The 16,136-nt window shown below is 47.7% G+C and overlaps 1 protein-coding gene across 1 annotated transcript in view; it reads left to right on the top strand.

Annotated features, from left to right (window-relative positions):
- The window catches only part of LOC147017900 (hedgehog-interacting protein-like), a 221,263-nt gene that overhangs the window by 160,824 nt on the left and 44,303 nt on the right, over nucleotides 1-16,136 (top strand). The window contains exon 12 of the mRNA XM_085896963.1: nucleotides 4,349-4,497. Within this exon, the coding sequence (XP_085753089.1) occupies nucleotides 4,349-4,497 (149 nt within the window). The remainder of the gene's footprint in view (nucleotides 1-4,348; nucleotides 4,498-16,136) is intronic.

The following is a 16,136-nucleotide window of genomic DNA, read 5'->3' as shown; positions in this document are numbered from 1 at the left end:
GCACGTGAAAAAGCTGAATGCCTAAACTCAGTGTTGGCAACTAAATATTGTGTCCAAAACCCATCACTTTCTCTACCCACCTTACCCAGTCGCACGCAACTGTCCCTGGACTCTGTGTCCTTTTCTCCTGACAAGGTGGAGAGCTTGCTGTCAAACCTCGACTCAGATTCTGCAACCGGTTCAGACGGCATCAGCCCACGTGTCCTATAAACCTGCTCTTCTGCTCTTGCTCACCCTCTCTCTGTTCTATTCACCCTCTCATTTGCTCAAGGTCATCTACCATCTGCTTGGAAATGAGCAAACATAGCTGCCCTGCATAAAAAGGTGCAAAAACAGATCCCTGCAACTACAGACCAATCAGCCTTCTCCCAATCATCAGCGAGGTTATGGAATCCATCATCGCTTCAGACATTAAATCCTTCCTCTTCTCCAATGGCTTGATTTCCGATCATCAACTTGGTTTCAGACCAGGTCACTCTACCCTGGATATGCTGCTTCTGCTCTCCCAACAATGGATGGAGGTCCTCAATGCCGGACATGAAATCAGATCCATATCCCTGAACATATCACGTGCTTTTGACACAGTCTGGCACCCTGCCCTACTCACCAGACTCTCTTCCTATGGTATGCAAGGCCATCTCCACTCATGGCTCGCAGACTTCCTCTCCTGTCGCAGTCAACGTGTGGCCCGAAATGGAGTTATTTCATCCCCTCTTCCTGTCCAGGCTGGAGTTCCTCAAGGTAGCGTTCTGGGCCCTGTTCTTTTTCTGGTTTTCATCAATGATCTCTCCGACTCTGGAAAATCCTCTATATCTCTTTGTTGATGACTCTACCCTCTGCCGTATCATCGGTCATCCTTCAGACCGGCAAGCAGCAGCCTCTTCGCTCACTGCAGATCTGGGTAAAATCACAAACTGGTCCAACACATGGAACATGTCTTTCAATCCGGACAAATCTCACACTCTCACTATGTCTCTCCCAAAGGACCGTTTAGAACCCCCCCCATCCACTTTCTCAACAATCCTCTGGAAGAAGTCCTTTCTTTCAAGCTTCTGGGTCTCACTATCTGCCATGACCTTTCCTGGGAAAACCACATTTCAAACCTCACCTCCAAAGCCAGTCGCCGACTGGGAATCCTCCGTCGTGCAAAGTCCTTCTTCAGCCCTCCTGAGCTCCTGACCACTTACAAAGCTTTTGGCCACAGCCTGATGGAGTACTGCTCTCCCCTCTGGGCTGGTGCTCCTGCCTCCCACCTTTCTCGGCTTCACGCTGTGGAAACCAAGGCATTTCGGATCATTGGCATCTCCCGCAATGAGGCTGAGTCTTTGGGCCTCTCACTCAATCACCGCAGGTTGGTCGGTGGTCTTTCTGTCTTCTACCGTCTCCTCTCCAGCCTCGCCCCCCCTGCTCTCTCTGCAATTTGTCCCCACCACATTTCTGCAAGGTGCTCAAGGTCCGCCAACAACCCGCTTCTGGTAAAACTACCAAAATCACGAATCAATGCTCACCTTCACTCTTTCTTTCCTCTTTTTCCCTGCCTTTGGAATAAACTCCCTCACTCTATTCAATCCCATTCTTCCCTCCAGGCCTTCAAAACAACTGTTCACCACCACCTCTTATCATCCCCCATCCAATTCCTTGATCTTTTTACCCCTGAATCCACCCAAGCCCACCTCCTTCAAATTCTCTGCTTTCCTTTCTGAAAGTCCCTGAAATGTCCATCTTGTATTCCCCATGTTCCCCGCCGCATCCCTCTCCCTTCCACAGATCTCCTAATGTCTCTGTTCCCCACTGTTTTGTCCTTCCCACTCCTGCCCCTCTTGTCTCATGTCCCCCTTGCTGTCCGTTGTGTGTTAGCTCTCATACGAGCCTCGACAACGTATACAAAATAATAAAACGAAATTTTTTTTTAGTAGTTGATGTGTTGTAATTTTGCATTGCTATTGTCATGAATTTAAAGTGATGCAAGCAGACTAAAAACAAGTTCATGTACAACATGCCATTATATGCAAAGGTTTGATGGGTATTTGGGTTTGTTTCGGGAGAGTGTTGACATGCATAATTATTGCCAACATCGCAGAGGGGATGCAAAACAGCCACCTTCGTATGAACAACTAACACAGATGTGCTTACGTATACATAAATATAACCAATATAGGTCGAGGCTAAAATTTAATATTCGTCTTCTGTAATTTGCTGTTATATTTAATGAAAAATCAACTCGCAAAGACCAATGTCCTTGGCAGAGTCATCTTTAAAATGTGCAGCGATGCGTCGATGATCAGAAGAGCAGTGTATATGGGGCAGACGTATCGGTTGGAAATTATCGCTGAAAATAAATAAAAATTGCCATATATTTTCATACCTATTAATATTCACCTCTTTCTTCCCAAACTATAGCATTCAAATGATGTGTTCACAAGGTGAATATTAATAGGTATGAAAATATATGGTCATTTTTATTTATTTTCAGCGATAATTGGTTAAACACCAACCACACAACAATCATTGCTGGATTGCTGTTTGGTTGGTGTTTAACTATTTGTACACATGGCAATAAAACAAATATTGCAGAATATTTTGATACATATTATTAGCAACATGGGGTAAATTCAAATGAGCAAATATAACTTTTTATATTCATTTAATGTACTCTATAACCTTGCTGATTAATTCGGTGATTTTTTTTTTACAAAATTTACCATATGCACTGCTGTGTAATATATAATCCTATGGGCATCAATGAACCTACACCACATGAAGAAGAGGCAGAACAACACGCAGATTATTTCCTCTTTCAAGGTCATTTGTGAGCAAGCTGGGATTTTACTGACAAACCAACATTAACAGTCATTCTTCTGAAATCTGTTTTGTTTCAAGAAACTTAAAACTCAAACTCTTACCACTACTACTTTCAGCCATATTTGATCAGAGAACCCATGGGAAGCCCTCACTACTAGATCCACACTGCATCCAGATCAGTGTTTCACCAGGAATTAAACCTGGGCCTTCGTAGTGAGATTGCTATGTTCTGCCATGAAACTATCAGGAAATTGAACTTGATTTCCTGAATGCCGTTGGCTGGTGATTGCCCTGGAAATTATGTGGTTGAACCAAATGAATAGTAAATTGCAGGTTTAGTGCCTGATGTGAGATGGTAAATATTGCATAACTATCTCATTATTACAATGCAAGCAGTAATCTCGAATTTAGAGCCTGGTGTTGGCTTAGTGGTTAGGGTGGCGGCTTGGGATCCCAGGGTCCTGAGTTCAAGCCCCGTTGGCTGCTGAATTAACACCAGGGGGTTGACTCAGCCTGTCATCCTTCCAAGGTCGGCGAAATGAGTACCAGTGTACTGGTCCCGGTGTATGCCCCGGTTAGAATAGGTGTACCATATCCCTGTGTGTCGTAAGAGGCGACCAGGGTTGGCGTCAGGAAGGGCATCCGGCCATAAAACATTGCCTCAAGAAAAAGCCTAACCCCTGCACAGCAGGGAAAAATGGCTGTAAAAACGGTCATTTTATATTATAATCTCGAATTTATAATCACCAAAATATTCATTTTTCTTTCCCTATCTTTGGCAACGGTTTTGCCATAAATATTGGACTGATTTGGAAAATCATGTATAAACTAGAACGGCATTCAGTTGAGCGAGTACATCCACCAGCCTGAACAGTTATGTTTTGTGTTCCACTGAGGATGGATCTGAATCCAGACCTTCACCAAAATCTAATCTGCTTGTTCTTGTCACCTAACCAACTCATCCACGACTTTTTGAAATATCATGTTGTACATCGTTTTTGGCCCTATCTCTCAATTGTGAAGAATCATTTGAAAAATTATAGTTTCTGGATCCAGATCCGGATCTTCACCAAAATAAAATCAATTCATGCTTTTGTCACACACCCAACATGTCCACAAAGTTTCATCCGAATCCGTTCACAACTTTTTGAGATATCGTGCTATATATCGTTTTTGGCCCTTTCTTTCAATGGTGAAGAATCACTTAAAAATTCTAGTAACCGGATCCAGATCTTCACCAAAATCTAATAAGTTTGTCCTTGTCATACACCCAACCTGTCCACCAAATTTTGTCTGAATCCGTCCATAACTTTTTGAGAGATCCTGCTCACAGATATACAGACAGACAGGGGTGAAAACAACCTCGAAAACATAACTTTTGGTGGCGGAGGTAATTATGGTTACAGCTCCAAGTTCAGGCAACCATCTTACCCAAATATCATATTGGCAACTGCTCATCATTAAGAAGGAACTGTTATTGTGTCAGGTACAATATATGAAGTGTAGGGATTTGTTAAACAACATCTGCACATGTATGCGTATGCAGGCCGGAGCACCCTGTGCAGTGTAGACGGCCAGCACATGTGCCTGCATTGCCCAGAAATCCCTGTCCCAGAAATTGTGAGAGTGGCATCTGCAGCCCCCAGGGGGGATGTTGTTGCCCCTCTGGTTGGGAAGGGGATGGCTGCAAACAAGGTATTGTGCTTGAAAAGTCATACTGTTTGCACCTTGTTTTTGCCAATTGAACGACTGGTAAACTAGACATTTCTAAATGAGATACAATGAGTAAATGTTATCATATTGAAATTGCAGAAGATATGTGAGCCCTTTGCTTCATGTAGAGCACGATTCCTTGTTTTCATGCTTCCATACAGTTGTCATTCTCTGACTGTGGAATGTTGTTCTAAATATCCTGCAGCACTTTTCACAATTCATTCAAGGTATTTGCTTGTGTACATATAACTTCCTCGGTGTACATCTATATGCCTAGTGTTGGCTTACCAGTAATGGCTAGAGTGGTGGGTTTAGGATCCTAGAATGGCTTGTGGTGGGCTTAGGATTCCAGGGTCCTGAGTTCAAATCCTTCTTTCCTGTTGAATTAATTCCAGGTGGGGTTGACTCAGCCTGTCATCCTTCTGAGGTTGGCAAAATGAGTACCAGCTTGCTGGTATCCTGTGGCGGAGTGGCTCCCCGTCCAGGATTGTGCCCAATAGCCCAGGAGACTGCGAAGCCAGCACCAACGCTCTGCACAGAGTATGGTCCCGATGGATGGATGTACATCTAACTCAAAAAGCCTAAATTATGTTCATATCAGAACTAAGGCAACTTTATGATTGTTTAATCAGCCTCTTTAAATTCCAGACTGTTTTTTTTCACTCCATTGACTGTATGCTTGAGGTCATTGTCATGTTGGAAGATGTATCCCTGTGTTCTGAAGGGAATGACTTGATGGATCAGAATCTGCCAGTGCCATACTTCTCTGCAGTCAGTGTACCTTCAATTTTATGGAAATCTCCTTCACTCTGAGCTGAAATGGAGTCTCACACTTGTATTGATCCAACCCAGGGCTTCACTATTGCTGTTATACATTGGCTTGGCTATTATACTGATTTACGGTCTGCCATCAAACTAATTGCCGTTGATTATTATCAAACAGTTCAAATATGGACTCATCTGTAAAGAGCACCTTCTTCCAGATTTGGTGATCTCACTGTTTCATTTCTGCTGCCAGTTTCAGCCTTTTCATTTTGTTGTCTCTCATCAGAAAAGGTTTTTGGGAAGCTACACATCTACTGAGACCAATTTGTGCTCATGTGTATCTTACTGTTCTGGAAGAAAGGTTAACACCCATACTTTCAGCTCGTTCATTCACAGGATATCGACTGGAAACAAGGAAATACAAGTAATTTAATACAGGAGGAGACTATCAGGCCCATCATGCACATGCATTTCTGCCAAGATATATATATATATATATATATATATATATATATATATATATATATATATATATATATATATATATATATATATATATATATATATATATATATATATATATATATCTTCTTCTTTCAGCTGCTCCCGTTAGGGGTCGCCACAGCGGATCATCCGTATGATCCGCATACTGATTTGGCACATGTTTTACGCCGGATGCCCTTCCTGACGCAACCCTGATCGCCTCTTACGACACAGGGATATGGTACACCTATTTTAACCAGGGTATACACCGGCCCAGTACACTGGTACTCATTTCGCCGACCTCGGAAGGATGACAGGCTGAGTCAACCCCCTGGTGTATTAATTCAGTGGTCCAACGGGGCTTGAACTCAGGACCATTTGGATCCCAAGCCACTGCCCTAACCACTGCGCCAACACCAGGAGATTATATATATATATATATATATATATATATATATATATATATATATATATATATATATATATATATATATATATATATATATATATATATATATATATATATATATATATATATATATATATATATATATATATATATATATATATATACACACACACACACACACACACACACACCCACACCCACACACACACACCCACACACTCCCACACACACACACACACACACACATACATACACACACACACACACACATACATACACATATACATACATATACATACATACACATATACATACATATACATACATACACATATACATACATACACATATACATACATATGTATATATATATATATATACATATATATTGTTGAGGAAATTTGCAAACCACCATTCAGGTCACGTAGGTGAGATATCTCTGTAAGTACATGTGTAGTTAGCCCAAACCCGTTGTTTAGAGGGAATAAATGTGATTCATTCGGGCTGTGACCCTTTGAGATAGCCGTTTTTCTGTTCTATCTTTATTTTGAACCAACCACGTCTCAACCGCCATCACACAACAACCACCAACCGCAACGCCGCTTCACAACAACAACAACGCCAACAGCCACGATCTTTACCTTCACAACTCGCTCCTGCAAACATCGCATCACCGCCATTCCGAACGGTACCATGGCCATAAACCGCCACCATAAACCCTCCACCACCTTCACCTCTCTCTTTCTGCGGCCACTCCCGCACCACCTGTGAGCACCGAGCGTCGGGCTGTCCTGGGCTCGTACAAGGTACGCGCCGAGCCGCGAGTGCAAAATGCGGCCTTTCCGAGGAGAATTAGGATCAGGAATGCTACACGCCCACTGCTGATCCGTCCAATCAGCAAGCGCGGGGCGGTTTGGGCCCGCCTCCAGGCGCGTCTGTGTGGAATCGAGATATGCAAATTCTAGGATCAGGGGAGATTCACGCCCCTTTTTCTCCATCCAATGGGCGAGCGTGGCTCCACCCCCGAGCTCGTTCTGATCCAGAAATTTGCATATGGGTTCTCCTGCCGGCCTATAAAGCGCCGAGCGCGGGGCGAATCTGAACAGATTCGGTTTGAGCAGAGTCGGCCTTGGAAGAGTCGGTTTGGGCAGAGTCGGCCTTGGAAGAGCGGAGAGTGGCAGAAAAGGCAGAGTCGGACTTGGAAGAGCGGAGAGTGGCAGAAAAGGCAGAGTCGGCCTTGGAAGAGCGGAGAGTGGCAGAAGAGCGGAGAGAGTTTTGGGCAGAGGCAATTTGGAGCGCGGAGTGGAGTCGGGAGGCGAGGGCGTCCCGGTGGTTTTCGGCAGTCGGCTGAGGAGAATTTGGAGAAGAGACCGGGGAGCTCGGGTCCGAGGCAAGGAAGACGGCGGTCGGCGACGAGGTCGTGGTGGAATCGCTCGTCACGGGACCCAAGCAAGCCAGCTATACTCTTTCCCTAGAGCATCAACAATTCCTCCCCCCTTTTTCCCCCGCGCTGAGATAGTGCGAAAAGGGAGCCCCGTTCCCACCCCATTCCAAACGTCGTGCCAACGAAACCCGCCAAGGAGCATGGAGTCGGGGCACAGCCACGCGGCCACATCTGCGGCTCGTCTGCCAACGCGTCACGAGGACGCGGGTAGGACCCCCCCCCCCCGGTCTCGCGGGCCTGGCCGCTCCTTCAGGTCATGCGCACAATTGGCCTACAGGCCTGTCTGCCCCCTTGTCTATGAGGGTGGCTTCTTTCCTTTACTTTTGAGTAAATGTGTGTTGGCGCCATCTGTAAAGTAGAACTGTATAAGTGTTGCCGTGTGTGCGCGTAGTCGGTAGTAACTCTGCATCGTTGTTGCTTTTGTTTTTATTGCTATATGTGCATTTTGACTGTTTGGCTGTATATGTGTGCTTTCCGTGTGCCGGGAAATAAATGTGCTTTGTGTGAACTGTTTTCCCGTTTCGCTTCGTCTTTTCTTTATTGACCCTCCATCCTGCTTCATGTAAAGGGTTTGTTGTGGGCTTAATACGCCCAGTAATTAATCGGAACCGTCGAGGCCGACGATAACACCGCTCGTTTATCACTGTAGCACGGAACGGACTGCTTAAGCGGTTCGTGTCCGGAGTCGACCTGCGGCGAGGTATGATCGCCTGGTTTACCATCCGCGTGGGTACTTAGGTAGGTCGAGTTTGGCAAACAACCCTATCCTACGCGGGTGGCCAATTGGCACGATTGTGGTGAGGTCGAAAGGCCCACCCCTGACTGGCTCCGGGCGATAGTTCCCGGAGGGTCATGACTAAATTGTCCGTCCGGTGAGCGACGCAGTCGCGATTCGAGTGACGCGGCCGTCCGCACGCCGGCGGGCGCGAATTCACAACACTGGTGTCAGGTCGTGGGACACGAACCCATCCCCCTCCTCGCAACACTGGTGTCCGGGAGTGGGATTCGAATCCCTCCCGCCTCCAAGCTAAATTCACAGGAAAGGAGCAGGGGTGTGCGAGGCGACCCCCCCCCCCCCGTTCCCTCCAAATTACGAGCAATTAAATTTAACCCGTTACGAGAAATAATATGGAGTCTCAAGGCAAGTGGGAGCCGGGGGTAGATATGGATTTAGAATGTGTGGAATCCATGGTCCAGGATGAAAGCCCCGAGCAGGAAATGTTGGTTGTGCAGGAACAATTTCCCCCCCAACCGAACCCAGAGCCCGAAATGGGCGCGGCAGCAGCAGCGGCCGCGGCGTATGACACCTCCCCTCCCCCTCTCCACCAAAACCCCCCGATCCGTGCCGAATCGGCTCAGCCGAGTGCACTCAAAATGATTTTGCAAGCCATAAACGAAATGAAAACGAAAATGGATAAGAAAATGGAAACAAACACAAACAAAATGGAAGAAATGCGGGGTGAGACGCAGAACATGGGCCGAAGCCTGCAGGCGGGCATGAAGGCAATAGCAGGTGAGCTCAAAATGGTGACGCCACGTGTGGGAGCGAACGAGCTGGGAGGGAGTGCAACGGTTGTCAGGCCCGCAATGGAGGCGGGTAAGGACAAAATAATTCGCGAGACGTGTTGGGCGAGACGCGTGGCGGTGACGGTGACACAAGGGGAAAAACTAATCGGGGTGACGGAGACCGAAACGTGTGAGACGAGACACGAGGTGACGACGGAAAGAATAAAATGTATAGAGACGCGGGAGATGGGAACGATAGAGGAGAGACTACATGATGAATTGGACGGGGTTAGTGACGAACACACACACTTTGAGTTAGTGGAGGACCATGAGGGGGAGCTGGCAGAATGTGTCGTGACCCGGTGCGAGCAGCTGGATGGCCTCCTCCAGGAACGAGGGGAGGGCGTATGCCCCCTTGAGGCGACTCACGACCAGGTGGGTTCGGTCGTGCTTTGCGAGTTCGAGGGGATGAGTGTTGCGGACGGGTGCACGGAGAGCTTGGGGGGGGGTATAGAAACCCCGGAACCCCTTGTGGGGACACTGATATCCAGTGTGGTTGTCCCGCTGTGTGTGGTGAAAGGTGTGAGTGTGTCCCCGTGTGTGAGTGCGCCCCCGTGTGTGAGTGGTGTGGTTGCGAGTGTGCCGGAGTACGTGCCTCCCAGCACGCCGTGCGTGGAACAAACCACGGGAGTGAGTGAAAGGCCGCGAGTGAGTGGGGCCACGTGTGCAAGGGGATCGATGGCGCGAGTGAGTGAGCGGCCGAGTGTAAGGAGAGGAACAGCATGTGTAAGGTCGCTGTATGTGAGGGAGATGACGGTGGGCATGCGGGAGCACGCAGCCGCGTCTCCAAGTGTGAATGGGATGGAATGGTGTGTGAGCGTCGTGACACGCAGGTGTGCGTGGATCGAACGGGGACGACTGCAACAATTGAGAGACAAGGGCCGGGTGGGGGCCGTAGATGTATTGGGGACCGCGCCGGGTTCACCCAGCGGCGAGCGCGAGGTCCGGGCGTGCAATGCACGAGGCTGCCACGTGCTCGCTTGCGGGAGTGAAACCCAGTCCGGAAATGAGCGCAGTGAATGTTGCCGATCCCGCGACGGACAAAGTTTAGGCAGGATTATGGATTCGAACCGGACGGGTTCTCCACGCGGGCGGGTGTGTTAAGCTCCAACGGGCAGGGCACATGTGTTCGCGTGGGGAACCCCTCGAGACGTGGGGCTTGTGTTTTTTTTTGCGCAGGGTGACGTCATGGCAGCGTGTGTGGTTGGAATCCGGCAGGAGGGTGAATCCCTGCCGGATGGTACCATCCAAGAGGGGCGAGGGACGCGAACAGCTGCCATGACATCATGCCAAAGGTGCGCGGCTGTGAATTGCCGCGCTGGTGTGCAGGTTGCGAGTTGCCGCATTGGTGCTGTGCAATAAAAGGAAAAAAAAAAAGCAAGCCTCGCTTTCGGGTGACCATAATTCCTGGGCAAGGGGTGGAAGACCCCCTGGCCTGGGCACAGGATACAACTAGTGAGGGGAAGGGTTAGTTTAGTTAGACCAGCTCCATGGGGCAGGGATAAGTCCTCATGGGGCCCATGGAATGGATTAGGTAGAAGGATTGCAGTGAGATTTGGGTTGGGAAATGATTTTTGGGACATTTGGAGACAGAGACAGACTTTGGATGTGCAGAGGGGACGTAGCTTAGCTACGTAGTGTTAAATGGAATGTGCTGTATTTTAAGGGACAACGTGGGAGCACGAGGTAGTTCGGGGATGCAGATAGCAGGATGGCAGGATTCAGCGATGTGTGTGTTGAAAGTTGTGAGGTGAGTACATGATGAGTGAATGAGGCCAGCGGGTCTGAGTGTATGGAGTGATTGTGGAATGCATGGTGCGATGAGTGATTGGGGGGGAGGAGTTGCTCCCGCTCAAGGGACCCTGGGGTCAGTATAGACTGAGTTAGCTGGGTTAGTCAAATTGACAAAATGAAGGTCGTTTTGCTGTTGGTGGGAGTGGAGGCTCGATACCCATTTGGAGGGGTGCAGGAGCCCTGTTGACCGGCTCGGAGCGTGGCTGCGAAAGGTGAGTATCGCTGAGTGGGTACCCGTGCACCGGGCTAGTCGGCCGTGATCGGCCAAGGGCCCATGGGAGGGCCGGGATAGCGTAATGGGCACAGGTGTGCCCGCATGGTGTGGGGGCCCGGGGCGCCATTAGCCGCGTGGGCAGTGTTGTGGGCACGGGTGACCCTCGGAAAGGGGCCCGGGAAGCCAGCCTGCCACGTGAGCGTTTCAGGGGAGTTGCCATGGGGGACACTCGCCGGTGTTTTCGGAGCTGGTAGGCTCAGAGGCAGTGTAGTGCCCGGGGGTGCCATCGTCGGAGAATCGCCGGAGGGTCGTGCCTGGCAATGGGAGCCACGCGTCCCAGCCATGAGACCGTGTGATGGCACGGGAAGAAAATTGGGGGGCGAGGCCCGAAATTGTGAGGACACCAACACAGGCGACGGGAATCTGGGTTGTTAGAACCAATAGATTAAGCGAGAGGCGCTTGTTGAAAGCCCCGGGGTAGTTTAAGGTTAATAACGTTAGGGTGGATAGGAAAGTGTACCCCTCCGCACCATCCATTCCTTTGCTCGTTGTGGGCCGCTGGACCCACTTTGGGTTAGATCGCTGAAATATGAGGAGGCCATTCTGAGGCTTCATTGGGCCTCGGCACATGACGCTAGCTCTCCCTCATTCCCCTCCGGGAAGGGAACGTAGGGGTTGGGAGTAGGCTAGGTGACGAGATAGGTTAGCCGAACAAGGACAGTAAAGGGGGTTAGGGGACGATTTATAGTGGGGAAGTATAAATAAATACAATAAAAAAATAAGTTGGGGCTAAATTGGGTTTTACAAATTAAGGGAGTGGGTATAGACACTGACAGGAAAAGGCGATAGGTGGGAGGGAGACAGTAGGCAGGTCCGAGCCCGCCTTCCGAGTGGCCAGCACCGCCGCACTCCCTCCAGCAAAATGCACTGCAAGGCAAAGGCCGGACAACTTCATCGGCAGCTGTTGTTTTGCTGCGAGGCCTGTACCGGCCGGATCGCCTGCAGCTGCTGTGCTTCAAGGCCTGTGCCGGCCAGTTCATCTGCCGGCTGTTTTTACTGCAAGGCCTGTGCCGGCCAGTTCGTCTGCCGACTGTGTTTGCCTGCAACGGCCTTTTTCTGCAGGCTGTGGTTGCCTGCTGCCTTTGCCATGCCATGCCCACTGCCCTCATCTACTTTTCGCCCCCGTTCAATTTTGCTTTGCCCCCCTTGTTCATTGCCATGTGCGCCAGGATCATAGCAACCGTTTGCAAGCTGCAAGAACTGTCCTGTTGGCAGCTACAACACGGGCCTGCAGTGGCGGCCCGTGCGCCACTTCTCTTTTGACTCTTTTACCTTTCTCCTGCAGAGTCCATTGATCCTGGGCCATGGTTTAGTGTAAAATTTCGAAGGTTAAGATGTACTGTACATATGAGTGCGCCCCCAGCATGAATGTCTAGCGCCGACAATTTTATTTAAGTCGTCCGTATGAGTGGGTTTGTTTAGTTAGTTACTCAGCCCTCAGGTTATTTATTTTGGGACACGAATACCATGAATGTCGCACTCAGGGATCCGTAGGTAAAACGTACTAGGGGAGAACTACACATGATGACACACGAGAATTTGACGACTCGGGACGAGTCTGTAAAAAGGGGAGGGGGTAGTGTTGCGGCTGTGGAAATTCGCAAACCACCATTCAGGGCCCATAGGTGAGATATCTCTAAGTACATGTGTAGTTAGCCCCAAACCCGTTCTATCGAGGGAATTTATGTGATTCATCCGGGCTGCGATGCTTTGAGATAGCCGTTTTTCTGTTCTATATTTATTTTGAACCAACCACGTCTCAACCGCCATCACACAACAACCACCAACCACAACGCCACTTCACAACAACAACAACGCCAACAGCCACGACCTTGACCTTCACAACTCGCTCCCACATCATCGCATCACCGTCATTCCCAAACGGCACCATAACCATCAAACCACCACCGAAAACCCTCCACCACCCTCACCTCTCTCCTTCTACGGCCATTCCCTCACGACCTGTGAACACTGAGCGTCGGGCTGTCTTGGGCCCGTCCAGCGATACGCACCGAGCCATGAGCGCAAATAGCGGCCTTTCCGAGGAAAATTCGGATCACAAACGCTACACGCCCACTTCCCCTCCGTCCAATTAGCAAGCGCGGAGCGGCTTGGCCCCGCCTCCAGGCGCGTCTGTGTGAAATCGATAAATGCAAATTCTAGGATCAGGGGAGGTTCACGCCCACTTTTCCTCCGTCCAATAGGCTGCATGGCTCCGCCCCCGAGGTCATCCTGATCCGGCTATTTGCATATTGTTTTCTCCTGCCGGCCTATAAAACGGCGAGCGCAAGGCAAATCGGGAGAGAATGAGTCGAGTCATCGGTGTGGCAGAGTGAGTCGAGTCGGTTGGCGAAGTCATTGGTGTGACAAAGAGTTGGGTTCTGGAGTCGGCTGAGAAGAGTTGCGGGAAGAAGCAAAGGAGCTCGGGTCCGAGGCGAGAAGGACGGCGGTCGGCGACGAGGTCACGGTGTGAGATCACTGGGACCCAAGCCAGCCAGCCATTCTCCCTCCCCCAGGGCATCAACAATTCCCCCTTTCCCCCGCGCTGAGAGAGTGCAACAAGGGGGCCCCGTTCCCACCCCACTCCAAACGTCGTGCCAACGAAACCCGCCAAGGAGCATGGAGTCGGGGCACAGCCACGCGGCCACATCTGTGGCTCGTCCGCCAACGCGTCACGAGGACGCGGGTAGGACCCCCCCCCCCCGGTCTCGCGGGCCTGGCCGCTCCTTCAGGTCACGCACACAATTGGCCTACAGGCCTGTCTGCCCCCTTGTCTATGAGGGTGGCTTCTTTCCTTTGCTTTTGAGTAAATGTGTGTTGGCGCCATCTGTAAAGTAGAACTGTATAAGTGTTGCCGTGTGTGCACGTAGTCGGTAGTAACTCTGCGTCGTTGTTGCTTTTGTTTTTATTGCTATATGTGCATTTTGACTGTTTGGCTGTATATGTGTGCTTTCCGTGTGCCAGGAAATAAATGTGCTTTGAGTGAACTGTTTTCCTGTTTCGCTTTGTCTTTTCTTCATTGACCCTTCATCCTGCTTCATGTAAAGGGTTCGTTGTGGGTTTAATACGCCCGGTAATTCATCGGAACCGTCGAGGCCAACGATAACACCGCTTGTTTATCACTGTAGCACGGAACGGACCGCTTAAACGGTTCGTGTCCGGAGTCGACCTGCGGCGAGGTACGATCGCCCAGTTTACCATCCGCGTGGGTACTTAGGTAGGTCGAGTTTGGCGAACAACCCTATCCTACGCGGGTGGCCAATTGGCACGATTGTGGTGAGGTCGAAAGGCCCACCCGTGACTGGCTCCGGGCGATAGTTCCCGGAGGGTCACGACTGAATTGTCCGTCCGGTAGGCGACGCGGTCACGATTCGAGTGACGTGGCCGTCCGCACGGCGGCGGGCGCGAATTCGCAACAATATATATATATATATATATATATATATATACATATATATATATATATATATATATATATATATATATACATATATACATATATATATATACATATATATATATATATATATATATATATATATATATATATATATATATATATATATATATATATATATATATATATATATATATATATATATATATATATATATATATATATATATATATATATATATATATATATATATATATATACATATATATATATATATATATATATATACATATACATATATATATATATATATATATATATATATATATATATATATATATATATATATACATATACATATATATATATATATATATATATATATATATATATATATATATATATATATATATACACTAGCGATACCCATGCACATGCACGGGTTAGCAGTACAACATAACTGGTAGCAGACGACAGACCGTACACGCGGAATGTCAAAAATACGCATTGTGCAAAATGCAAGTGGTACTATGGAACGCCAAGACTTCCCAAACATTGTCGGCATGTATACTGAGTGCCACATCAATTTCATAGGGATCATGTGACGGCGAGCCGAGTTTTTAGTGTGCAAGATTGGTATTATTTTATATATATATATATATATATATATATATATATATATATATATATATATATATATATATATATATATATATATATATATATATATATACACCTCTCCATCCACCAATACTTCCAGGTACCTCTCTAATTCAACTGCTGCTGCTGCCACAACTGTTCCAAGGAGACAATTCCATGCATTAACTACTCTCTGAGTGAAACATCCTTGCCATAACGTTGTCATAACTCTACTGTTCTTCACTCTCAAGCTATGACCCCTGGTCCTATCACTTTCTATTCTGCTGAAAAACATTTCCACACTTGTTCTGTCTTCACCATTCATTATCTTCAACATCTTTGTCATATCCCCTCATAATTGCCCCCTTTTTAATTAATAATGTCCCATCTCCTTCAGCTTCTCCTCATAGCTGAGTCGAGTTAGGCCCGGAATCATTCAAGTTGCTCTATGTGCTTTCTTAGATGTAGCGACAAAAACTAAATGCAGTACTTCAGATGAGGTTTCACTAAATTCCTGTACATTGTTAACAATATGTCTTAAAATGTATAAGCTGTCCCTCTGTGAATACAACTTAAAACCATATGAGCTCGATCGACATTAAGGCAACCAATAAAATATACTTGGGGATTTGGTATTGCACATTGGAGTTCTTGTGCATGACCAACACACAAATATCTGCAGCTTTTGGGCAGCTATACATCGACTGAGTCCACTTTGTGGTGATGTGTATCTTACTCTTCTTGATTGTATACACATGAGCAGTGGCTTAGGATCCAAAAAAAACCCTATATATATAAAAAGCCTGTATATATATATATATATATATATTGTATACACATGAGCCTGGTG

The sequence above is a fragment of the Eptatretus burgeri genome, chromosome 10 (assembly GCF_056783735.1).
Source record: "Eptatretus burgeri isolate ZD-2024b chromosome 10, Ebu_testis_v1, whole genome shotgun sequence".
NCBI lineage: Eukaryota > Metazoa > Chordata > Myxini > Myxiniformes > Myxinidae > Eptatretus > Eptatretus burgeri.
This window is presented reverse-complemented; position numbering and strand designations above follow the sequence as displayed.